General features: G+C 44.7%; 1 protein-coding gene across 3 annotated transcripts in view; it reads right to left on the reverse strand.

The window, feature by feature from the left end:
* The window catches only part of QRICH2 (glutamine rich 2), a 128,591-nt gene that overhangs the window by 81,188 nt on the left and 19,801 nt on the right, over nt 1-27,602 (reverse strand). For all 3 annotated transcript variants that reach the window (XM_033961364.1, XM_033961362.1, XM_033961363.1), the window contains exons 3-6: nt 27,501-27,581; nt 22,283-22,399; nt 18,866-20,252; nt 18,028-18,113 (exon numbers count right to left, since the gene is read on the reverse strand). In XM_033961364.1, coding sequence (XP_033817255.1) covers nt 18,028-18,113; nt 18,866-20,252; nt 22,283-22,399; nt 27,501-27,581 — 1,671 coding nt within the window. The remainder of the gene's footprint in view (nt 1-18,027; nt 18,114-18,865; nt 20,253-22,282; nt 22,400-27,500; nt 27,582-27,602) is intronic.

Here is a 27,602-nt window from a genome sequence, read left to right on the forward strand (position 1 = left end):
CATCTACCGTTCTTTTCAAGGAATCTTCCTCCAAACCTACACAGATTGCACATGGGGTCCCCCAAGGATCTATTCTTTCACCTTTACTTTTCAATATATTTCTTGCACCACTAATGACCTTATGCCAATCTGTAGGCTTTCATGTTTTTGCCTATGCTGACGATATTCAGCTATTGCATCCTTTAAATAATAATAATACAATTGAAATCTCAGCGATCAATGAAAAACTTGACCAAATTTATCATTGGCTGGATACAAACAGATTGGCACTTAACGTCAAAAAAACTAATGTCATGCTTTTTCCGTGGAAGGATAGTTTCCCTCTTGTTACTCCTATCTCTATTCAAAATGTCCCCCTACAATCAGTTAAAAATATTAAAATTTTAGGGGCAATTTTTAACAACAAACTTAATTTTCACGACCATATTAGTAACATCATGAAAACTACCTTTTATAGGTTACGTAAAATTCGATCTATTTCTAAATTTCTATGTCCCAAATCACTTAACATCCTGATTCACTCCTTGGTGATGTCTAAAATCGACTATTGCAATTCTCTTTTTAAAGGAATTGCTTTACATGAAATTAAACGTCTTCAAATTATACAAAATGCATCAATTAAGTTAATAACCAAATCTAGAAAGTTTGATCATGTAACACCACTTCTTAAAAATGCTCACTGGCTTCCAGTTATTCACAGAATAACGTATAAACTTTGTATAATTACTTTCAAAACCCTCTATAATATGACCCCCGCTTTTTTATTTAAGTTATTAATTCCATATTCTGCAAGGAGAATTTTAAGATCTAATGAACAAAACTTATTGTCTATTCCCTCGTTGAAAATTATAAACACTAGACGACAATTTATTTTTTCATGTACTGCACCGCAGACTTGGAATGCCCTCCCTATATCTTTAAGGGAAGAAAAGGAATTTGGAAAATTTAAAAGTAACTTAAAAACATTTCTCTTCAAGGACGCCTTTGCAAACTAATTTTATTATCCTACAACCCCATTTTATTTTATTTTACTATATTTTGTTAACCTTCTGTATTTTCCCTTAATGTCTTTTCTTTACTTTAATGAATTGTATTTCATCCCTCCTCACCTAATGTTAAGAATATGTTAAATTGAGTCCAATTTAGTCCTTATTAAGTATTTTATGTATTGTATTGTCACCTAACAAATGTAAATTTTAATATGTACATCGCTTAGAAGTCTGATTAAGCGATTAATCAAGAAACCTAATAAACTTGAAACTTGATCATCAGTGATGCGGCGGAGGGTAGGACCCGGCGGGAGAAGACCGCGAAACAGCCTGTTTAAAAGGCTGCCAACGCTGCTGCTTGGAGGGAGGTATGTCGGCCTCACGGTGGGAGGATTGGTGGAGTTCGGATGGGAGGGAGAGATGGAAAGATGCTGCGCAGGGGGATGGGGGGAGCGCAGGGACATTCGGGAGGGGCTTCGGGGGCGATTTAACTAGGGCTTATTATGGGGATAGAGCTTATATTAAGACCTACTCCAAAGTCCAAAAATCATGGTAGGGCTTATTTTTGGAGTAGTTCTTATTTTCAGGGAAACACGGTATGTTACTATGTATGAAGAGATCAAATTCGACTCATCTCTAGAGAACCATTGGGCTGATTTGAACAAAATCTGGACATAAGGCATATGGAGCTTTAGTAGGATGGAATTAAACCAAGACCGGTCCTCGGTTAGCAACTGTTTACATGGCAACATGATATTTCCTCCCACATGTTTTCAAAACAATTTGATTTTGTTGAACAAAATTCTGCATCAACCCCGGCTAGACATCTCAATTTTTCTACGTTTCCAAAGTTGGATGTAATGAGAATGGGGGGAGGTAGTCAGACGAGCAGAAGACTAATTCAGTATGCTGCCATAAAAATTGCATTGGGAGACAAGTTATTACATCGTATCTCAAAAATAACTGGTCTGATTCTCACAACAATTTGTATTTGGGTATGGGTACAAGGTATACCGTCAAAAGCACGGCAGACATCAACACACCGAAAATCCCATGCTGACATTTGAGCGCAGGACAAATGCACTCCGCCCTATTTCCTTCCATTGGGGGCAAAATTGTAAGTAGATTGGCTGGGCGTTTGTAGCAATGGTGCGCGTCGACATCCCCCTCATTTCAGTGGGGGGAGGGTTCCCCCCCACACCCCCTCTTAGAGCAGAAAATTGAAGGTTTGGAGTTTGCGCGAGGAAACCAGGAGTTGTACGTGGTTCTCACACACACCCCCCTCAACGAGAGTGGGAATGTATTGGGGGTTCCCCCCAACCCTCCCTCAGAGCGCAAACGGGAAGGCAATATGGAAGGAAATAGGGCAGCGTGCATTTGTAACTGTGCGCAAATGTCGGGGTAGGATTGTCAGTGCGCCAATGTCCTGCGCGCTTTTGATAGGTCACCCCATTAAATGCTGATTAAATAATAATAATAAATGTACGTGCCATTAATAAACGTACGTGCCACTAGGTACCTCCCAGGACTGGCAGCTAACACCCGGGCACCTAGTGACACTTAGTGTTGCTGTATGTCTAAGTAGGCGTGTTTAGGGGCGGAGTTAGACTTAGGTATTACTAAGCATCGCTAAGTGCGATTCTATGATGAACCTAGACACCGGAAATAAATGCCTTTAAAACCCTGGCGCATATTAGCAGCGCCTAAGTTAAACACCAGTCGCCGCGACTATCTAAGTGGCGCCTGAATGTGATTGACCTGCAGCAGACGCCATTTTCTAGGTGCCTGCTGTTTCAGGCGCCACGTATAGAATCAGCCCCTTTGTGAAGATGAACAGGGGGTTATTTTGTTGTCCGGAATAATCAACTCTGCTGTTTTATATTCCAGGATATATTTCAAAACTGGCTTCATATGAAAGGCTTTGAGAACATATATACTTTGAGTCTTCTATCTGACTGTAATTTTGCATACATATAGAATTCAGGTGATGTAGAATGTCATACTTTGAAATGATTTTGTTTCTTCTCGTAACAATGCTCTTGATCCTTGGTTTACGAGCATAATTCGTTCCAGAAGCATGCTCGTAAACCAAATTACTCGTATATCAAAGCGAGTTTCCCCATAGGAAGTAAGGGAAACTCGCTTGATTTGTTCCCACCCCCCCCCCCCCCCCCCGAAGCCAGTGGTGCTGCTTTCCTCCCCACCCCCCGAGAACCGGCATTGCTCCCCCCTCACGCTCCTGAACGCCCCCCCTCCCCGTGCGAACCGGCATCCCCCACCAGCCCGAACTGAAGCCTTACACCATCTGGCACCGGCACGCAGCCCCAGGATGTGCCGGTGCCGGTGAACGAAGATCCTTCCAGTTGCCTGGGCCTTGAGCATCTGCGCATGCACAAGGCCTAATGGTTCTCGCTCTCTCCGAGATTCTCAGCTTAAACTGTTTACACTTCTCCCTCCATATTCATGACTTCAGTTATTCGTGATTTTTGTCTTGATGGCTCTGACACCCAAATGATGTCAGCCTGGAGTGCCGAGAAAGTTCAGCGTGTTTTTTTAGCACTTGCTTCAGCGTGGTGTGGCAAATAGCAGCATTGAACAAGAGTTTTGTTCGCGTTTTCACGGTATTCGTGGGGCTCTATACCCAAAACCTGTGAATATGATATGAAAATGTTATTTGTGTATTTCTGGAGGTGTTCGCAGGCCCGTCTTTGAATGTATCCACCACGAATATGGATGGAGAAGTGTATATTTCAACAACAAGTTACAACAGGCACAAAGTTACTCTGCCTCCCACGTGACAAGTGAGCGCAGGAGACAACCTGTTCACCTGTTCACCAACACCGTCTTCCCTAAAGCCCCCGTCCAATTCCAACATTAACTCCTTCTCATTACTTCCCAAAGGCATTCCTACTGCAAAGTTAAAATAAATTATATTTGCTGCCCAAATCACTCTTCTGCTTTCAGTTTTTTTTTTTTTTTGCACAAATGTGATCTATCAGTACGATATTATAGGTTAAAAAATTCTGCTTAATTTCTAACTTGATTTTCTCCAGCTACAACTCGTATATTGATTATGTCTTATCATTTCCCCACTGGATATGGAAAACCACTGAACACTGTAACCCACTCCTTTGATATATTTAAGACAACTTATCCAGTCTTTTTTCGCTCCTCTCCAGGCTGAAATAAGCCCAGCTCCTTCAGCCGATCTTCAAAGATCATATTATCTAGGTGGATAACATATATACATAAGCTACTTTTCATTATTAATTAATTCTACTGTATTTATATCATATATAAAACTACACTAGCTGCCCATAACCGAAAGGATCAAGTTTAGATTAGGCATCACTGCCTTTAAGATCCTGACAGAGAATGCCTCGACTACCTAACAGAGTTGGCCGTCCTACTCCAGGGTGCCTCCACCAGAAATCTTTTCCATTTAAAATTCCCAGCATGCAACAATGCAAAGTCTTACAGACAAATTACCTTATCCATCCAATATCAATTAGCAAAATGTTGGAACCAACTACCACTTTACACTGTGATCTTGTGACCAACATCTCAGGTTCAGAAAACTTTTAAAAGTATTCCTGTACCAAGACAGGGAGCCAACCTGGAAGTAACTGAAATGGTAATTGTAAAAGGCAATTTCTAAACTGTCTAATGCAACTCCTGGGACATAATGCTGAGCCAACGATGACCTATTTGAACTTGTAACTATGTATTTGTAACTATGACCTAACTGTATTAATAGTTGTACTGATCTACCTGTACTAGCAACTTTATTGAATGTCCCTGTCAAACTGGCCATTGTAACTTCCTGGCCCAACCTCTTGTAATGTAATCTGACCTTGACCTGGATAGGTAAAGGCAGAATAGAAAACCTGTTTAACATAACATATCAATGTAATCACTTCTATAAAAATCATTAAAGTGATTTGCAAAGCAGCTTAAGATTATATATAACCAATAAAACAATATACAGAATAAAATAAACACCACTATTTAGTTATCTCCTGCCTCATTATCACCAGGATTACAGAATCACAAATAGTAGGATTCCTCCTAAATCTGCTGAGACAATTGATTGTGAAAATAAGGGGCCATGACTGAAAAGTCAGCCTTTTAGTGAGCTGTAGAGTGTGGGTCCAATATCAAGGACAACCCTCTGGGAGTGGGTTAGCAATGTTGCATAGAAATGAATAATAACTTTTTGTATCTCGCATGTAATATTCCCGTTAATACCTCTCAATACTGCATTTTCATTTTTTATTACCATAGCCCCCAGGCCCTATCCTACAAGTTACAATTTTATTGACTTTCTTTACCGCTTTCTCAGTGCCACAATCATTCCCACTTTTATAACTTATGAATGTAACTTTTCTATTCATTCTTGCTGCATCTCATTCCGTTTATTTTTAGATTTTTCCCTAAAATGTCAGGATCATACTTAATCTCAACTTCTGCGATGTTTACAGTTCCTCCCGCTCATACATGTTATTACGAGTGTTCTCTCTTCCATTATCCAGGCTGTTAAACTGAATACAGCCAGACCCAGGACCAGCTTCTATGGAACCCTACTGGACATGGCCTTCCAGGTTCATGTCTACTCTTTCGAGTCTCATTTTGCTGCACCACCTCTGTCCCTACCAAGCAGCAGTTTGTATGGTGTGTTTATAAGAATGAGTGGGGAGTGGAATAGACTGCGTCAACCTGGATTAGACACTCTTTATTTATGCAAATCAACTTAAAATATAATGCATATAAAAGTGCAATACATTTAAAATCACATGAAAAGTTCAAGATAGATGTCCTGTAAGCAATGACCCAAAAGGTTCATAGTTTCATAGTTTATTAAAATTTGATTAAACGCTAATCATAAAATTCAAAGTGTTGTACATTAAAATGATACATAAAGTGGGGGTACATAAAAAGGGTTCATAGCCTCACATGGCTCTGAAGTTAGGAGGTCTGGAGTCAAGCTAAGCTCCTCTTTCTCTTCTGTCATTTCTCAATCAGGGCTGCTCACCTCAGCTGTCTGGTCTGTGTGTAAGTGAAACTCTGTCCCTGTCAGGAAGAAGCTCAGAATGGGATGGAGTTTCACTCACACACAGACCAGACAGCTGAGGTGAGCAGTCCTGATTAAGAAATGACTGAAGAGAAAGAGGAGCTTAGATTGACTCCAGACCGCCTAACCTCAGAGCCGTGTGAGGCTATGAACTTTGAGGAGAGTGGTGCTGTAACCAGGGCCAGATTAAAGGATAGGCCCAGTAGGCACATGCCTAGGGGCCAAAAATACCAGAGGGGCCCCAGAGCAAACAGGCAACTGCCTGGTGAGGACAGCTTTCCTCCCTTCCAGTCCCTGACTGCCCTCTTACCCACAAGCGAACTGAACTCAGGCTGCAGGGCTCTAACACTGCGCGCACTGGCTTCCCTTCTCTGAAACAGGAAGTTATGTCATTCCTGTTTCAGAAGGGAAGCCAGCGCGCGCAGTGTTAGAGCCCCCGCCTGGGTTCAGTTCACTCTAACACTGCGCGTTCCAAAACAGGAATGGCGCACCTGGCAAGCTCCGGCCCCGGGGCGCGAGACTCTTGGGAGCTGGCTGCAGATGTGTCTCGCGCATCTCCTTCATGCGGCACAGCGGCACGTGTCTGGACAGCTGAAGGACCAGGGGCAGCATGTGGCAGCCCCGTTCTGAGCGTCACCTTCCTGCCCTGTGGAAAGTTTCCGCTTGTGTCTGCCCCCGAGGAGAGCACCGCCAAACAAAAATGGGTGAGTACCGCTCTCCCCATCAACTTTTCTGTCACCCTCTCCCACTCCAGCACCAGAGAAAGCAAGTGGTTGCGTCCTGTTCCTTCACTGGGGTTTCTCCAGAAGGCAGGGCAAGGGACCCTGGGCCACTAACCGGCATGTCTGAGAGGTCCAAACCGGACCTTGTAACGTGTGGGGTGATGTCGCCCTTTACCTCCAGCTTGGCTACCAAACACAGAGGCGGCAGCAGAAGCATAGTAAATGCCACGGGTTTTCGAGAGAAGGGAAGGAAAAAAGAAACTAGACCATGGAGGGAGAGCGAAGGGAAGGAGAGAAAATGCCAGATAATGGAGGGGGGGGGGGAAAGGGAGAGATAGAAGGGAAGGAGAGCAGAAAGATACCTGGCATGGGGGAAGGGAAGATAAACTAAGGAGACAGATGCCAGACCAGAGAGAAAAGAAGGAGAGGAGATGCCACAGCATGGAGGGGGAGGAAGAGATAGAAAAGAAGGAAAGGAGAGAGATGCTAGGCTATGAGGTTGAGTAGGAAGGAAAGGAGAAGAGAGAGATGCCAGAGCATAGGGGAAGGGATGGAGACAGAAAAATGGAGAGGGGGTGAAGCTGAAATGAAAGGAGAGAAGGGGCACAGGACAGACAGTGTATTAAAGGGACATAGAAAGATGCCATATGGAAGAGAGAGGGCGGACACTGGATAGAAAGGGCAGAGAGGGCAGTGGATGAAGGGGCGAGACAGAGGGTGAACAGTAGATGGAAATGTGGGAGACAGAGTAGACAGACACTGAATGGAAGTGTGGGGGAGGGGGTAGCATTGAATGGAAGGGGGTGAGAGGGGAGCAGACACTGGAAGGAAGTGGGGAGGAGAAAGATAAAAGGGCACATGCTGGATTGGGGAAGAGGATAGAGTTAGATACTGGAAGGGGTGAAGGAAAGAGGTGGCAAACTCTAGGTAGACATAATGAAAGAGGGAAATTGTCTAAATTCTCTCTTACTAGTCAGCCTCGGAGGCAGAAAATAAATTGAGAAGGAAGACCAGGAAGAACAGGAAGAAGGGATTGGAGAGAGAGAGATCCCAGAGCAGGGGGGAAGGGGAGGAGACAGATACCAGATTTGAGGGGAGGAAAGGAGGAGGAGAGAGATGCTAAAATCTGGGAGGAGGAAAGGAGGAGGGAGACTGATACCAGATCTGAGGGGAGGAAAGGAGGAGAGAGAGAGATGCTAAAATCTGCTGGCTGGGAAGGAGGGAGGGAGAGATGGAAGGTAAGAAGATAGATGCCACACCATGATGGGGGGAGGAGGAGGCAGATGGTTGGGGGTGGAGAGAAGTAGATGGATGCCACACCAATGGGGGGAGAGAGAGATGGAAGGAAGAGGCATAGAAAGAGAGCAAATGCCCTATGGAAGAGGAAGCAAGATGGTAGACAGTGGATGGAAGGAAGAAAATGATGAGAAGACGAGGAAAGCAGAAACCATACAACAAAGGTAGAAAAAAAATTGTATTTGTTTTATTTATTTATTTCTGCTTTAGGATAAAGTATTATTGTAGCTGTGTTAATAATCGTTTATTAATAGAAAATGGAAATAAGGTGATCCTGTTTATTGGACTAATTTTAACTTTTTTTTTTTTACTAATTCAGAGACCATAACACCTTTCCTCGGGTCAGGACAGGGATACTGTAACAGCAGTATAATTTACTGACCTGAAAGCTAATTGAGAAATGTATTAGTCCAATAAAATGACGGGCACTAAATTTTCTTCCTGTCATGCTGCTTGCCTCCTATCCAAATGCAAAATATAAATTGGTGGGCTTCCCAAAGCCCTGCCAGCTGAAGATCTCTTCCTCTAGGAAGGAAGGGGAGTTTTGTTCAGAGATGTTAGGAGGTTGCATATAAGAAAAACTGTACACTGGCACTGGTATAGTAATCTTTATTGTTTGTTTTGAATTTTAAAATAAAAGAAATAAAGTGGGAATAAAGAAGTAAATAAGAAAATGCGTAAATAGGCATGGTGGGGATGGGGTTGGGTGGGCGAGGGGGAGTAGGGGGATCAGTGGACATATGCCTAGGGGCCCTCGACAAACTAATCCTGCCCTGGCTGTAACAGAATCTTGGCCAGAGCAAATGGAGGTAGCCTGAAACAAACACCGACATATTATGCCCCTGAGGCAGGCCTCCCCTTTGGAGGCCAAAACACGGACTGTGTCGGATCTTTGGATACAGAACCTTTTGGGTCATTGCTTATAGGACTTATATCTTGGACTTTTCGTGTTATTTTAAATGTATTGCATTTTTATATGTATTATATTTTAAGTTGATTTGCATAAATAAAGAGTGTCTAATCCAGGTTGACGCAGTCTATCCCACTCCCCACTTGTTCTTTGGTATTTGACTTTGCGTGGGGTTTGTCCCTTTTTGTGTGTCCTATATGTGTTTATAAGAATATCATGTGAGACATCATATATCAGCCTTACTGATATATCACATTTTCATTTTCCTTCTTATCTACAAGGCCTGTTATTCTGTCCGAGATAAAATTAGATTTACTTCAAATAATTGGTTTGTCACAAATCCGTATTGGGTTTTTCTTACTAACTTGTTATATGATGATTTTTTTCCCACTACTTTTGTAACCAAAGCATTCACTGAATATTTTGTACTTTGTGGGAATATGTTTAAGTGGGAACAAAGGTAGAGGGAGGTCCAATGTTCACCCAGACCAGTGTGTCCAAGGAGGACATCAGAAGATGTTTCTCAAGGAAAGAGTGGTCGATGCATGGATCGGTCTCCCAGTAGAGACGGTGGAAGCAGAATTCGAGAAACCCTGTTAAGAAGAAGTGAAGGGGAAAAGAAGGCAGCGATCCACTGGGATCTGGGAAACTGCACCAGTAAGCAAACTGCACAGACTAGATGGGCCTTATCTGCCGACATATTCTATGTTTCTCAACACTTATTCCCCATGGCGAAGAACACAGGAAGTTATTATCTTACCCTTGATAATCAACTGGTCCACAAGAATATGAAACACATTTATGCTTTGTTCAGTTTATAAAGGCAATGGAAAAGAGATTCAGAAGATGGCAGTGAATGTGGGTTATTTTTTATAGCTGCTGCCAATGTTATCCCTGAATATTCAATACTAGGCCATATCCGGGCATCAGCATTAAATATCCAGCTTTATTCATCCAGCTATCTCATATGTGGTTAAATGCGATATTCAACACTTAACTGTAACTGCCTAAGCGACACTGTGGATGGGGCAGACTAGATGGGCCATTTGGCCTTTATCTGCCATTATGTTTTTAACTTTTATGTGGTCCAATTTGGCCATTTAACTTAAGCAGTTAAGTGCTGAATATTGCACTTAAATGCATGAGAGAGAGAGTCAGTAGCATAAATCTGGATATTCAGTGTTGATGCCTGGACATGGTCTCCATATGTGCTGACTCAGCCCTCTCCCCCCCCCCCGACTGCCCACAAAATCTCCAGCTTTCACTTTAATGGTCTGTGGTAATATTCAGTGGCGCAAACCAGTTAAGTGCCTCTGAATAACCAAGCACAGATGACTTAAGTGGCTAGGAACCTCTCCCGGCCACTTAAATTGCTTTGAATATCAACCCCAATATTTCAAAATCTCATAAAATAGGGGGTTAAATTAGGCAAGCTAGTGGGCAAATTAAGCCTTTTGCAGGGACTAAATACCGATGCAAAAGCATTGGACCCTCTAGACCGGTGGTTCTTAAACTTGTCCTAGGGGACCCCCCCGGCCTGTCGGGTTTTCAAGATATCCCTAATGAATATGTATGAGGCAGATTTGCATATAATAGAGGTGGCAGGTATGCAGAAGAACATAAGAATAGCCTTATTAGGTCAGGCCAATGGTCCATCTAGCCCAGAATCCCATCTTCAAGGTGGTCAATACAGGTCACGTGCATATTCATTAGGAATATCTTGAAAACCCAACTGGCTGGGGGTCCCCCAGTACAGATTTAAGAACCACCGCTCTAAACAAACTTTCAGTGCTTTGCACTGCCCCCTTCCCCCTCCCCTAAATTATATTTCAGGCCACAAAAGCCCCTCTGAAATTTTGATAAGGCCCTCTTTTGCAGCCTGGGGCACTAAATGCTCCGCCACTGCTCCAACGTCAGAGTAGTTTTGGACCATTTAACACTCCAGTCTGCTGTAGAAACCTCTACCGCGACTTAGTAAAAGCGTGGGGGGGGGGGAGGGGAGTTAAATCCAGCGATTATCATGATCCCAAAATCATCTCTTTCATAACAATCCAGTATAAATGTATAACTAAACGACATACAGTACTCCTAAATATTAAACTGTGAACAAAAAAAACAACAAAAAACCACACCAAAATGTTTTTTTTGTTGGATCTTCCACAGAACTCGGCCGATTCTTATGAAATTTAGTGCATCGTGTCCTGAATGAAGTTGACGTAAAGTGCTGTAAATATTTCCCACCGCACTACAACACTACCTTCTGAAAATGAATTGTGAACTGAATAAAAACACATTGAAATGTTTTATGGCGTATCTTGCAGAAAAATGTAAAGTCAAAAAGTCATGTTTCAGTGAAGCAGATGTTTGAAGTGTGCTCTCTTTGCACAAAGACACACCCTAAACCTTGGCCACCGCTGATCTATGGACTTGTCAACGACGCTCTGCTTCTGCTCAGCCCACACAGAGGTGAGGCGCTGTTTAAGGTCTTCAACATCAGATATTACTGTCTGGTAGATACATTCTTGTATCAGATCTGGTAGTCAACTGGGTTTTAGGTCTGGTCAATTTGCAGGCCAGAGGACTGGACCAATGAAGTATGGGGGTCTCCCAATGTAGCAGTTCAACAGTGTCCCTTGCCCGATGTGCTGGAGCATTGTCCTGTCGGAAAATAAAGTAGTCTCCTGACAAGCGACAGATCACTGGCAACAACTTCTGCATCAAGAGGACATCTCAGTAGTATGTGCCATTGATCTTAACCCTAGGATCGATGAAGATCTGTGAATCCGAGTTTCGAGATTGCATCCAAGACTATGACTGATTGACTGAAGGTTGGGCGGGTCCGTAGTAGACATTTGGCATTAACCTCACGCATCAGTGTTGTTGAAGGCACATACAGGTGATCATTCCTGTGTGTTAGTCGGTGGAGCTACTGTAAATATCTTTTCATCTGTAAACCAGATGGAGCTGACGCTGTGCTCTGGGTACTTGGTCAAAAGCTACTTGCACTGTTTCAGGCGTGTGTCTTTGTTGTGTAATGTTAACTCTTGGGCATGACACTTTTTAAGATATTTTAATTTCAGATCATCACGAATTATCGTAACCACAATTGTCTGGCTTATTCCTGCTTTTCTTGCTATTTGGCAAGTTGATCGGTGTGTTTGCGGCATGTCCTCCTGGCTCAGTACAAGATTGCATACAACGTCAACGTGTTCTGTGCGAATTGAGCATGGTCATCCGCTGTTACGATCCATAGTGCCCTTGCTTGGATCTTGTGCAGAAGCACATCAAGGCCATTTTTGTTCCAACCCTTCTGTGGGAACTCTTTCAACAATCATTGACTGCTGTAACCTTTTAGAAAACCAAGTTCTTTATCAGAATTTGATCTTCTGCAGTGAAAACCATTTTGATACAGAGACTGTTTACAAACTGTCGTTTGCCTCTCTCTGCATATCCCATAGCAACAATTAACTTTCACAAAGTAGTGTGGTGCGGTGGGAAATATTTACAACAATTTGCTTCAACTTCATTCAATCGGCCAAGTACTGTGGAAGATACGACAAAAAACATTTTGGTTGGTGGGGTCTTTCTTTAGTTCACAGTGTATAGTGAAAGCAAACTTCCAAAAGTCATGTATCCAGGTAAATGGCTATTCAAAAATAATTCACAGAAAATAAAATAAAAAAAAGTTAAACAAAATCCTTTTCTAGTGGCAGAAATTAGAAATTCAGTGAGAAAAAGGACCTCAGTGCATGCTATCAAATCACTAAAAAAAGACCAATCAAAAACACTATCACTGGTCCCCCCAAAACTTCACCAAGTATCGCCCTATATTTGGCAATTAACTGGCCAGCCAGCACAGGTCAATATTTTTTAAAACGCAGTCAATGGCTACATTAGTGCGCATGTTCAGTGCTGTGTCATATCTGGGTATCAGCACTGAATATTGGGGGCTAATTTGACCCATTCTGGCTGCCGGGCTTATACACATCCCGGCTGAATATCGGATAACAACTGCATAATATTTTTTTCTCCCTTTCCTGGCCCTCCAACAATGCCTCCTCCTTCCCTCCCTCTTTCCCAGCCTGCCCCCATAAAAAGTTCCCCCTCAAAATGACACCACCCACAACCCCCCACCTTCTAGGTAGGCCCCTGTGCCTATCTGATGTCCCTGGTGGTCTTTGGGGGTTGTTGGGGGCCCCTTTCACTCCTGCCCCATGCGACTTCCCTATGAAAATGGCTGCCACAAACTCTCTCGGCAGCTATAGTAAGGGGGGAGTTTGGGGTGGGGATACATCTTCATGGTGGCAGGCAGGGGAGAGGAGAAGAGAAGGAGGAGGTTTTGTCAGGAGGCCAGTGTCAGCACCCGCATAGTTACATAGGAAAAATTAAGACAACTTTTGAGCTGGCCTAAATTTACCCACTTAGCTAAATTCACCCACTTAGGCCTAAATGCACCCACTTAGGTATCCTTCCTAATGTTACCTTCCCCCCCCCCAATACTGCCCTGACCTGCCCATTTTTATTTTAATGAGCGGTCAGAGGTGATATTCAACAGCACTGTCTGGTTTATTGCTGCTGAATATTGGAAGGTAGGTGGCTTAAACAGGCAGGATACTCTCTTGCCCGCTTATCAAGTTTCAAGTTTATTATAAATTTGATTGATCGCTTATTCAAAATTCTAAGCGATGTACACATCAATAAAATTACAAATTTTTAGGGGGCAACAAAACAAACGGTAAAAACTCAACCTTGCAAAACATATTAAAGACTAACCTTACAAACATATTAAAACAAGGAAAGGATGGGAAGAGAAATACAAATTGTTGATATTAAATAAGACATTTATGGGGAAAAAACAATAGGAAGGGAGAGAGCAATGTACTTCAGAGAGATTATGAAGTGGAATTGAAATGAGGCTCTCAGTGGCGTACCTAGCACATATGACACCCGGGGCCCATCATTTTTTGACCCCCCCCCCCATCTGTATGAAAAATATGATTTTTAGTAACAAGCCACACGTCACACATGAGTACCTAGGAAAAGGCAGCATCTTACATACTGCAGTGAGCAGTACAACATCAATACACCCTTTGTAAAACTAAACAAGCCAGACTAGTACAGATCAATCCTATGCCGTCAATCCTAACAGAAAACCATGTCTTTCGAACACACAGAACACAGAAAACACCTTTGCCTAGTATGGAATATGTCATCACAAACTAACCCCTCCCCCTTTTACAAAACTGTAGTGTGGATTTTAGCCACGGTGGTAACAGCTCTGACGCTCATAGAATTCTGAGCATCAGAGCTGCTACCACCATGGCTGGCGCTGAAAAACACTCCACAGTTTTGTAAAAGGGGGGATAAAATAGAAATACATAAACAAAGGTTAAATTGAACCAGCAAAAAGCTGGACTCTGCATACAATGCAACACCACTGAAACAGTGACACATATCTCCTAAAGCAATAAATAAATAGAAAATTTTTTTCTACCTTTGTCTTCTGTGGTTTCTGCTTTCCTCATCTTCTTGTAACTCTCTTCCTTCCATCCACTGTCTGCCGTCTCTCTTCCCCTATAAGGCATCTTCTCTCCTTCTATGCCCCTTCCAGAAACTGTATGCCTCCCTTCTATCTCTCCTTACACCCCCATTGGTCTGGCATCTCTCTCCTCTCCTTCCCTCTCCCACACCTCTCCTCTGCAATCCCTTTCCCTTTTTTCCCTCATTTTCCTTTTCAATTTATTTTCTGCATCTGTCTAGATTACGTTCTTACTACCGTCTCATCAATGTCCTTTTTTACTGTCTATCTAAAGCTTGCCACCTCTTTCCCTCACCCTCCAGTGTTTCCCTAACTCAATCCTTTTCTCCCCATCATGTGCCCTCCTTTTATTTATCCCCTCCTTCCATCATGTACCCTATTTCTCCAACCCTTCCATCTGGTACCTTCTCCTTTCTCTGTCCACTTCCATCCAGCGTCTGCTCCCCTCTTTCTCTCCTCCTATTTCCTTCCTGCATTTGCTCCCTTATCTCTCCCATCTGCACTTCCATCCAGCATAGTCCAATGTCTGCCCTTTCTCTCGCCATCCACCCCTCTTCAATCAGCATCTGCCCCCTTTCTCTCCCTCCAATATCCTTCCCCCTTATGTCTCTCCCCTTTCTCTGTACATCAATTTTATCAGCACCACCCTTCCATATCACCCTGCCCCCTTTCTTTCCCTCCACCACTCTTCCATTCCAGCAATCCTGCTCCTTTCTCTACCTTCATGCACGATAATTGTAGCTGCCTGCTGCCAGTCCACCCCACTCCGAATTACTTGCTCTGGAGCGGACTCAGCAGCCGCATGCTGGAAGGTCCCATGATGACTCGTCTGATGACTCTGCTCCAGAAGAAGTAAGTTACGATGGAGGGGGTGGACCCGGCAGACGCAGGGAGTTGTGGCAAATTATCCAATGACTGCGTCTGCCGGGTCCACCCCCTCCGACGTAACTTACTTCTTCTGGAGCAGAGCCAGCAAACGAGTCAGCACGGGACCTTCCTGCACCTCAGCACGGCTGCCGACTCTGCTGCAGAGAAAGTAAATCAGAGTAACGTGACCATTTATTTTTTTCATCAAAAGGAGACATCTATTAATTGACTGTGTATCCTGTCTTTCATTTCTTTCTTTCTGCACTCAGGCCCAACAATTGTCCCTTTCTATTCCCTCCCTCATTCCTTCCCATGTCCTTAGTGGCCCCAGTGCCTCCATCCTGTGTCCATAGTGCCCCCAGTGCCTCCGTCCCATGTCCATAGTGCCCCCAATGCCTCCTTTCCATGTCCATGGTGCCCCCAGTGCCTCCGTCCCATGTCCATGGTGCCCCCAGTGCCTCCTTCCCGTGTCCATAGTGCCTCCTTCCCATGTCCTTAGTGCCCCCAGTGCCTTCTTCTCATGTCCTTAGTGCCTCTGTCCTGTGTCCATAGTGCCCCCAATGCCCCTGTCTTGTGTCCATAGTGCCCCCAGTGCCTCTGTCTTGTGTCCATAGTGCCCCCAGTGCCTCCGTCCCATGTCCATGGTGCCTCCAGTGCCTCCTTACCGTGTCCTTAGTGCCCCCAGTGTCTCCTTCTTATGTCCTCCTACTTCCAGATTTTGGCCACCCCCAAAGCCAGCCTGCCTGTCTACCTATCTCCTTCCCTCCCTGCTGCGTTAAAACCAGCCAGCTTGCCTGCCTACATCCTGCCCTCCCTGCCACAGAAAAAAAAAAAAAGTGCCTCTCCTCTTCCTTTCCCCCGGTCCGCGCCTGCAATCTTACCTCCCCCGCCGACAATAAGTCTTTCCGACGTCAATTCTGATGTCAGAGAGGACGTTCCGGGCCAGCCAATCACTGCCTGGCTGGCTCGGAACATTTTCTCCGACGTCAGAATTGACATCGGAATGACTTCTTTTCGGCGGGGGGAATTAGGATTGTAGCGGCGCAGCAGGAGGAAAGGAAGGGCAGGAGGACCCGGATCTGGCCGGCTATTCATCCCCCCCAAGCCGTGCACCCGGGGCGGATCGCCCCCCCCCCCCCCCCCCTTGGTACGCCACTGGAGGCTCCTAATCAGACTTTCTAACTATCAAATGCATCCTTAGAAAGAAAGATTATATGACCAAAATGCAGATATCACCTTTGTAATATAAAAAATCTTTAATGCTCTGTCTTCTCTATTTCCGGTGTTGCAGTAGTAATGCAGTATCCTTGAACAGAGAGTGAACCTTCTATTGAAACAACCAGGGAAGAAGCCAGAGAGTTAAATTCTTCCCTTCCTTTCAAGATAAGTGCACAGTTTTTTTTTTCTGATATCAGCAAAAGCGATTTCTTCATTTGGACATTTACATACTGCCCCCCCCCCCCCTTTCACAAAACTGTAGCACAGTTTTTAGCACCGGTCGTGGCGGTAATATCTCCGATGCTCATAGAATTCCTATGAGCGTTGGACCGATTACCATTGTGGCTGGTGCAAAAAACCGCACTACGGTTTTGTAAAACGAGGGGTTAATTGCTAAATACAAGATGATAATTGGTGGAATTTATTTTAGGACCAATGATTGTGTTTTTATTTGTTTTTCTTGTTAGCGACCAGATAGCATGCACTATGTATTTGTAACTATGATTTAACTGTATTAGTAACTTTACAGATCTACCCTATTGAATGTCCATGTCAAACTGTCCATTGGGCAACTTCCTGGGTAACTGACCCAACCTCTTGTAATAAGTGGAGGAGTGACCTAGTGGTTAGGGCTGCAGCCTCTGTACCTTGAGGTTGCAGGCTCAAGCCTAGCACTGCTCCCTGTGACCCTGGGCAAGTCACTTAACATTCCATTGTCCCAGGTACATTAGTCATATTGTGAGCCCACCTGGACTTGAGTATCTGAATGTAAACCACTTAGGCTATAAGTAGTCTATAAATACTTAAAATAAATAATGTAATCAAACCTTGAACTGAATAGGTAAAGGCAGAATAGAAAACCTGATTAACATGCACTGAGGTCCTTTTTCGCCATTAAATGACTGAAATAAAGAAGGGAAATTAACTTTATGGGTTCTGGCACTAGAGAAGGATTTCGTAAAACTATTCAAAACTGACCCATACTCCTCGTGGGTAACTATATGCACCAGGGCGGTTATGCTCTATTATTTTGCTTTGGCCTGCAGCTTTGTATTAATTGGAAACCGCTTTGACTATAAAAGCGGTTTATCAAGATTTGAATAAACTTGAAACTTCATTGCTATCCCTTCAAAAACTTCCGTCTTAGGCCATTGCATAGTTTGCCTAATGGTTAAGTCGAACTCGTGCATGTAAAAGGTACGAGCTTGTGGCACTTTTGTCCACAAGAAACTCTCTCTTGCACTGTAAGCCTACCTTTGAACCCACGAATGAAGGAAGAATGGCCCGGTGACTCCATCCGCATCAGGACTCTTTGGGATATCAAAACAGATTTGGAACCAAATAATTCTCTACTTACAAACAGGTCAAACGACTTTGAGCAAGACCAAACTTTTGCTCCGCTTCCCTTGTCTTACCATTTGCTTATTTTCTTGCAGGTCTTCTTTCAGGTCCTTCAGGGACGCCAGCTGTTCCAGCACATCTGAAGTTAGTCTGGGAATATCTAAAAGGATTTTGGAAACATCACAAACTTCTACCAGCCCCATCGCCAAGGAAAGCAAATGAATTGTTTCACTTGTGTTGGCTAAATCTGTAGCATATAACCAAAAAATGTACAGACACCTGCATATGTGCATGCACAAACACACACAACCACAAAGACGCATACACAAATGCACAACTACACAGATACATGCACACAGTGGAGTAGCGAGGGTGACTCTTCTCCACCCCCCCCCACCTCCACATGCTCCTTCCCCACCCCCTCCTGCCACGTGCGAGCAGCAATCCTCAACCTGCTGCTCGCGCCAGCGTCTGCTCATCCTCTGGTGTCACGTCCTAGGTGCGGGTCCAAGAAGTGACATCAGAGAAAGAGCCAACGCTGGCGTGACAGCAGCTTGGGGGTTGCTGCTCACGCCAGGAACGTTACAGAGGTACGGGGGTAGGGAAGTGGTGCATACACGCAGCAGTGGGAGGGAGTGAGCGGAGAGGCGGGGAGGAGGAGGATGCGTGCCCGCACCCTTACCAAGATGGCACCTGGGGCGGACCGCCTCCCTTGCCCTCCCCTTACTACACCACTGCATGCACACAGCCACAAAGACACACACAAAGGGGCTCATTTTCAAAGCACTTAGACACACAAAGTACCATAGGGGTATTTTGTGTGTCTAAGTGCTTTGAAAAACAGCCTGATAGTCACATGTAGATACCGCCACTCTTTTCCAGAGACATTTGCTAAAGAAACATCTACTGTACCAGCCTCTGAGAGTTGCAGTCCCTGAAATCCTGGCAACTCCTGAAGTCCCTGCAGATTCTGCATCCCTTGCAGTCCCTGCAGACTCTGCATCCCTTGCAGTGCTGGCAATCGGAAAAGCTCTGAGCGGTCAGCTTTGATCATGTACAAATCATCCACTTGTTCTTTCAGATTTCCGTATAACTTGGCCACTTGTCCAATCTGACGAAGGGCATCTACTGTCTCCATGAAGCGTACCGTAGCACTGCTCAGCCTAGAAGATGGACTGGAAGCTGTCACGGTCTCTGCGCTCTTAATCTTAGAGTGTAAACTGGAAGGAGCAGGTGATCCTGGGGGTGGTTTAGTTTCTGAGGATGGTCTCCCACCCTCTTGGATTTGAGGCTCTACTTCATAGAAGCATGGCATACCCTCATGAATTTCCATAGTTGGTGATAGGGTTCCTAATCCAGCTGGAGCAAACACTGGGGTGCCAGGTCCACCTGGGCTTCCTACACTAGATAGGCTTCCTGGTCCAGTTGGCTGGGCTTCTGGTTCAATTATAGTTCCTATATCAAATTGCTGATCTACAGGTCCAACTGGCTGTTGTGTTCCTGGTCCATATGGAAATCCCATGGGAAATTGCTGGGCTCCTGGTCCATATGGAAATCCCATGGGAAATTGCTGGGCTCCTGGTCCATATGGAAATCCCATGGGAAATTGCTGGGCTCCTGGTCCATATGGAATTCCCATGGGCACCTGCGGGGCTCCTGGTTCATATGGAATTCCCATGGGCACCTGCGGGGCTCCTGGTCCATATGGAATTCCCATGGGCACCTGCAGGGCTCCTGGTCCATATGGAATTCCCATGGGCACCTGCGGGGCTCCTGGTCCATATGGAATTCCCATGGGCACCTGCGGGGCTCCTGGTCCAGATGGAATTCCCATGGGAAATTGCTGGGCTTCTGGCCCAAATGGGATTCCCATGGGCAACTGCTGGGCACCTGGTCCACCTGGGATTCCTGTGTCTGCCTGCTGTGATTCTGGTCCAAACTGGAGTCCTGTGGCTGATGGTGAGGCTTCTGGTCCCGCTGGGGCTCCTGTGGGAACTTGCTGAGCTCCTGGTCCAGTTGGGGTTTCTGTGGGAAACTCTTGGGCTCCTGTGACTAGCTGCTGGGCTCCTGGTCCAGCCTGATCTGCTGAGGCTGGCTGCTGGGCTGCTTGTCTTGGTGACTGCTGGGCGACGTGTTTGGCTGGTGCACCTTTCGAAGGATGCTGGGCTCCTTTAGCTTTGTGAGGTTTTGCTTGAAGCGCTTGGGAGGAAGAGGAGGGTTGGATTTTGCGGGTTGAGGGTAAGGAAGTTTTTGATGAGCGTGATGCATCTTCGGGTTCTGCACCTATGTCTTCTTTGGGCTGCATGTCATAGAGATAAATAAAAAAAACTCAATCACTAGCTTTAGGAGATGTGCAGTGGGATATTGAAATACAATTACAGCACTGAGTTATAACCAGTATATATGATCTGTTTGAATATCTCTTATTACATAGGTATATATTATGACACGGGGCACTTGCTTCCCAAATAACATAGTGCCACCTATCCAGACACATTTTGTATCATAATATTAAACACTTAAATAACGCAGGAAAACTGGGGTTTAATTGCCAACATCATCTGATATAAACCCTCTTTTGTATGAATCAGAATACTTTCTTTCTTTCTCTCCTAAATTTCCAACCATTTTGGAACCTATGTAAACAACAAACAACACTGTACCAGCATAGGGCCAGATTCACTAAAGATAGCGACTCAATCGCTGTTGGCCGATTTTCAAACAGCGATTGATTCACTATCAAGTTTGCATGCAAATGATTTGCACAGAGGTGCAAATCATTTGCATGCAAACTCACCGACTCAATCGCTCAGGAGGAGCCCGGGGCGCCTGAGCCAATCAGGGCCTTAGGCCCCTCCCTGTGCATCACATGATGCCTGCTCCCGACTTAAAGGTACAGGGGGAGGGGTGCGACAGAGGAGGAGGGTGCGACCCGACCAGATGACAGGAGGGAGTGGGCCCAACAGATCTACAGCAGTCAGGTTTTAGGATCATAAAACCCGATGCAAAATAGCCAAGCAAATGTTACTGAATCAATCACTTGGCTATTTTGCGTGGGGCTTTACAAATTTGCATGGCCTGATCGGAAAATGGGCGATCGAGGGGGATGTGTTGCCCTATGAGAACAGTGGAGGGGTGGGGGGTGGGGGGGTTGGAAGTGGGGCCGGGGCAGGCTTGGGGGTGTGATGGGGCAGAACCAGGGTATGATGGGGCAGGGATGGGTGGGACTGGGTAGGACTGGGGGGCAGGTCTAGGGGGTCTGGATTTTCCAGACAGACTTTTAGACAGTTCTGAATGCTAATCGTATACACTTTGTTTCCTGCCGTTTGTTTAGGGATGCTGAATTTCAACGCTCTAGTGTGAAGATCGTTTTGTACTATAGGCATAGTAAGGGTAGAAGGTGCCTGAGGCGGTGGCACCCCCTGCACCCTCTTCTCTGCCCCCACCCCCACACCTTCCATGCTAATCCTCCTGTGCCCTTCTCTCCGCCCCCACTCCTTCTGCACCACACTTGTGCCCTCCCTTCCCACCCCCTTATCTCTTAAAAATCTGTGTGAGCAGTTTCTCCAGCCTGCTGCTCTCGTTGGCTTTCCCTCTGATGTCACTTCCTGGCCCCGAAACCCGGAAGTAATTTCAGAAGAAGCCAGGCCAGTGTGAGAAGCAGTTGCTCGCGCTGGCAAGATTTTAAATAGGTACGGGGGGACGGGGAAGGGAGGGAGCAAGCATGGTGTGTGTGGGGGCAAGAGGTGCCGGTGCCCCCACCATGACGGTGCCCGGGGCCACCACCCCCGCCCCCCTTACTACACCACTGCTGACAGGCGCCACTTTCAGAATCACGGCGTGATAGGACCCTAGGCATCAGTAATATAGGGAAAATGCTTGAGTACTTGATTGTAAAACCGCTTAGATAACCTTGATAGGCGGTATTTAAAAACCTAATAAACTTGAAACTTGTCAGGGTTTCAAAGGCATAGTGATGCCGAAGTCTGGTGTCACTCCTAACCACGCCAACTTCTGGTCCCGGAGGCCACATAGTGGCATTTTTTTTTTGTAATTACTTTTTAATTGGTTTTAAATGACATGGTCAATTACTGCGTCATTTAACACCAATTAAAACAATTAAGTTAACCGTCTAACTTTCAGCATCTCAATGAGAATTTGCGCCTTTGTGCTTTTTTTCTGCTCAAATTGTTGGGTGTACTTTGACCCCCGCCATGTTGTACTGTAATTGTTTACACTTGACATGATACTTTTAACTTTCTTTTTCATTCTCCCCATCTCTCTTCCTGGTTTCACAGCCCTGCACTCTGTGACCGAGACTGGACTTACCTTTAACTTCTTTCTTTTGTCTGCTGTCAATAATGTGTCTTGCAGGATTTCCCAGCGTACCATGTTGTTTACCTCATTTGGAGGCGGGTATTGACTCAGCTTCTCATCAAGATTATCCTAAAAATAGAAGTACATATAGCTAGATTCTATAAGAGATGCCTACCTTCATTGCTCAAATCATCTTAATAGCTTCAATTATGAGTTTTATAATGCTTGTAATTGGAAAAAAAAAAATTAATTAGCTGATAGGCACCTACCCGATCCTATAAAAAGTAGACACGCCTATTGCATGGTGCCTAGCAGTGCCTAACGCCTAAGTGGGCGTGTTTGGAGGTAGAAATAGTCATAGGCGCCGCTATGCATGATTCTCTAAAGAACTTAGGTGCCTTCAATTTAGGCAAGTAAAACCCTGGTGCCTAAGTTTTTTGATAAGCGCTGTTAGGCGTGATTCTGTAAACGGTGCCTAAGCTTGATTGACACACGGCTGATGCCTTTTTTCTAGGCGTCATTTACAGAATCCGGCCCATAGATCTCACCACTCAATGTGCCTGAGATTTTACTCCCAGGTCCACACATGTGCTGGGCCGGTGCAGGGCCTCGAGCATCTGCAAATGCTCAAGGCCTGCTGGCTCCCGCTCTCTTGGTTTATATTCGAGTATATACGGTATGCATGGGTAAATTTTCAAAGATGCCATACAGTAGGAATTAATGTGGAAGATTTGGTGATTTTGAGGGAAATTCTATAAAAGACGCCTGAATATAAGTGCAAGATAAACACCTAAATAGGCACTCTATGTTAGGCGGTGACCTGGACATTGGCGTGCCGACAATCACGCCTCGACATCTGTGCGCAGGACACATGCGCGCTGCTGCTCTAACCGCTTTCATGCCTGTCCATTTGCGTTCTGAGGGAGGGTTTGGGGGAGAGCCCCCCTACACATTTGCGCTCTCGTTGAGGGTGTGTGTGTAGGGGGGAACCCCCCACTACAATACAATTCATGCTTTCACTTCTCTTTTTTGCTTTTCTGCTCTAGGGGAGGGGGGGAACCTCCCCACTACAATCGTGGCGGATACCGACACGCTAAATTGGCGCTAACCACCCCAACACACTTACAATTCCACCACAAACATCCTGCTCACCTTCATGCGTGCACTTGTTGGTGCGCGCATTTGACAGAGCAGAATTGGCAGGGCGCAATTATCCTACACTCTACTAACAGTGTAAGGGAATAGACTTAGTAGATAAGGACAGGTTTTTCATCCTCTCCAAGGTAGGGAGAACGAGAGGGCACTCTCTAAAGTTGAAAGGGGATAGATTCCGTACGAATGTAAGGAAGTTCTTCTTCACCCAGAGAGTGGTAGACAACTGGAACGCTCTTCCGGAGGCTGTTGTAGGAGAAAATACCCTCCAGGAATTCAAGATAAAGTTAGACAAGTTCCTGCTGAACCGGAATGTACACAGGTAAGGCAGGTCTCAGTTAGGGCACTGGTCTTTGACCTAAGGGCCGCCGCCTGAGCGGACTGCTGGGCATGATGGACCGCTGGTCTGACCCTGCAGTGTCAATTCTTATGTTCTTAATTTATAAATTGGCTTCAATTATGAGCTTTAACAAGCTCATTATTGAAAAATATATGAACTAATTGGGTGATAGGCACCTGATTCTACAAAAGATAGGCACCTATCTCATGGCAGCTAATAGCACCTAACTCCACAGCAGGCGTGTTTAGGTTGCGGAGAAGGACTTAGGTGCCGCTAGGCATGAGTCAACTCAATCCTGGAGTAACCCCTTGCCAGTCAGGTTTTCATGATATCCATAATGAATATGCATGAAAGAAATTTGCATATAATGGAGGCAGTACATGCAAATCAAGTTTATACATATTCATCGTGGATATCCTGAAAACCTGACTGGCAAGGGGGGTTCTCCAGGACGGAATTGAGAAACACTGCTCTAAAGGACTTAAGCGCCTATAATGTAGACCAGGGCTGCCCAAGTCCAGTCCTTGAGATCTACTGGCAGGCCAGGTTTTCAGGATATCCACAATGACTATGCATGAGAGAGATTTGCCCGCATTACCTTCTTGGTATGCAGATCTCTCTCATGCATATTCATTGTGCCAGTAGATCTCGAGGACCTGACTTGGGCAGCCCTGATGTAGACCTTAAAAACCCTGGCCTACATTGCAGGCGCTTAAGTTTTAATGGTCATGTCTATCCTACTGTCAACTCCATAAAAATTCTGGGAGTAACCCTGGACCGTCACCTTACTCTTGAAGCGCACACTGAACTATTGATTAGAAAAGGCTTCTCGACTCTTTGGAAACTAAGAACCATCAGAAAGTACTTCGATGCAACTTCATTCCGTTTATTGGTGCAAGCCTTCATACTAAACTTAATCGACTACTGCAACATCATTTATCTGGGATCTTTCAAGAAAACTATTCAAAGACTCCGAATCATCCAAAACTCAGCCGTCCGACTGATTTTTGGCATAAAAAATGGGACCACATAACCCCCCTATTACCAAAAACTTCATTGGTTGCCCCTGGAGTCAAGAGTCCTGTTCAAATTTGCCTGTCTTTGTTTTCAATCTATACTTGGCTCGTCCCCCCACATACCTGGTCGCACATTTCAACTTGGACTGCCCCAGCAGACCTACACGCAGAGTCCACATGTTCACCCATCCATCAATAAAGGCCTGCCGATACAGAATACTTGCCTTCCAAGCAGGCCAAATGAACAACTGGCTGAGCAACTTCATAACGCACTCTTCCTCCTATCTAAGTTTTAGAAAATTAGTAAAAACAAACTTGTTCAACCGATTTGTAACCTAAATGCTCCCATTGCCCTATCGCATTACTCCATCTGATTTTTACCACGATCTCTCATTCCCGCTCTGTTCTCTGCCTACATGTATTGATGTCTGTCCAGTGCCCCTATTCTCGCTGATTGTTTGCAGCCTGTTCCAGCCCTCTTATCCCTATATCCGCTTCATGTACTTTAAAACCTTACTTTGTACCTATCTTCGCTGATTGTCCAGCTCCTCTTATTGTAAAGCGCCTCGAACTACTACGGCTTTGGCAGTATATAAGAATAAAATTATTATTATTATTAAGTTAGGCATGATACTGTAATAGGCGCCTATGTGTGATTTCCAAGAGACAGGCTCCTAACTTTAAGCGCCTATCGTTTTAGGCGCTCAATTACCGAATCTGGCCCTTTGTGTCAGCTGATTTTCAATTGCCCGAAAGCAAGCATGTTTTTTGACAATGCTTGCTCATGTAATCAGATTTTTAAAAAAGTCATCTGAAGGCATTAAGGACTGGATTCTATAAATGGTGCCTAAAAGTATAGCACTGAGCCATATTCTATAAGTGGTGCTCAGAGTTAAGCACTGCTTGTAGAATAGCTCTTCGCGCCAGGAACCACGGCTTTCTATAGACACGGCCATTTAAACCAAGTGAAACGTGGTATGAATCCTCACGCCTAAATTAGACGGAGATTCCCCCTTATTATGTAACTGTGTGTGTGTAAATTGCAGGATTGCCATTAATCTGCCTCTGACCCTTCTATCACCACACCCCTTCTGTGGAACAATCATTTCTGGATGTAGCAGGAACAATCGGATTTTAAAAGTTTATTAAAAATAAAATATCCAATTATAAAAACATAAACATATGACCATACTTTGAAATTTCTCCATTCAAAGTTTTGGTCCGGTCACTATTATTGAGCCATCTGGATTACTTTAACATTATTTGCTTTTCTAATACCAAGAAAAATTTGGCAACTGTGATATGGACGGAGCGGGGGGTAGAAAGGAGGGCATGGGGGGCACCACCGCCCTGGGCGCTTCCTACCCTTGCTACACCACTGCATAGGAGGTGCAGTAGTGGATCAGGGGCATTCCTAAAAATTTGCACGTAGTGTTAACTTAATTCAGATAAAACGACTTTTTTCATTGCTTCACCACATCCACTTGACATTAAATCACCCCTCTGTATCAATAATCTTAGTTACCCTATCCAGCCCTCCATAAAGATACTAGGTGTAACTCTGGATCAATGCCTAACCATGAAAGACCAAGTAGACTCTTAATCAGAAAGGGATTTTTCACTCTCTGGAAACTCAGATCCCTTAAAGCTTATTTTGTTACATCGGTTTTTAGAATCCTAGTCCAATCCCTCGTACTAAGCCTGTTTGACTACTGTAACATCGCCTATTTGGCAATTTCCCAAAAAAATATGCGACGCCTACAACTGTTGCAGAATGCGGCAGTCAGACTAATCTTTGGACTAAAAAAATTTGACCACGTGACACCCTACTACCGGCAGCTACATTGGCTGCCAATGAAGGCACGCGTAAAGTTCAAATTTGCCTGTTTCTGCTTTAAAGCATTACACGGACTTGCCCCCAAATACATTACTGACCTTTTCTCCTTCTCAACCAACAGACACAAGAGAAGTTCACATTCCAACTTCGTTTCCCCCCCAGTGAGAGGTTGCAAACTGAAAAAACACCATGAATTCCTTCTCTCACACCAAGCAGCATCATGGGGTAAAGACCTAGAACAATTACTTTCACCCTCTACTTATGAGGAATTTAGGAAACGTCTAAAAACACACCTGTTCCTAAAACATCTTGACAACTGATCCACTTATCTCTTTCCTCTCAATAGCGACCTACTGTCCTTTTGATCACTTTTCTCCTCAACAATGAATTTCCTGTCTAATTACTTCTCTTTCTTCTTCCCCTCTTGAAGTCAGTCAATTTGTACCTTTGCTTAATCTTTTGTAAACCGCATAGAACTTCATGGTATTGCGGTATATAAGCTGTTATTATTATTATTATTAACTGGGAACGTGTGCCCAAATTGGGCGCCGGGAATTACTCCTAGTTTCAGCAGGCCTATGTCCTGGTGCCCAAATTTGGGCTCTAAAATCGGCACACCGTGCTAATTCTATAATGAGTGCTCATCTTTGAGTGCCCATTGTAGAATAATGTTGAGCATTGTGGTTTTTTGGTGCCATTTATTCGTTTTAAATGATTGCCCATCCCTATTCTACAAGTTGACAGGCATGCAAATCTTCCCTATGCATATTCATTAGGGCTATCCTGAAGACCTGAGTGGCTGACATACAGGGTAGTACTCAAAGGACTATATGAATGGGGGCTCTCATTCATGCACTGCTGCTGTCTCCTAGCTTACAAACGTACCAGAGCCTGGTGCATGGTTGCCAGCTTCATGCGCTGATCGTCCAGCTCACCACGTTGTTTCTGTATTTCGTTGGGCTGGTCCTGGACACAAAGAGATGGCAA

This window comes from Geotrypetes seraphini, chromosome 10 (assembly GCF_902459505.1).
Source record: "Geotrypetes seraphini chromosome 10, aGeoSer1.1, whole genome shotgun sequence".
NCBI classification, from domain to species: Eukaryota; Metazoa; Chordata; class Amphibia; order Gymnophiona; family Dermophiidae; genus Geotrypetes; species Geotrypetes seraphini.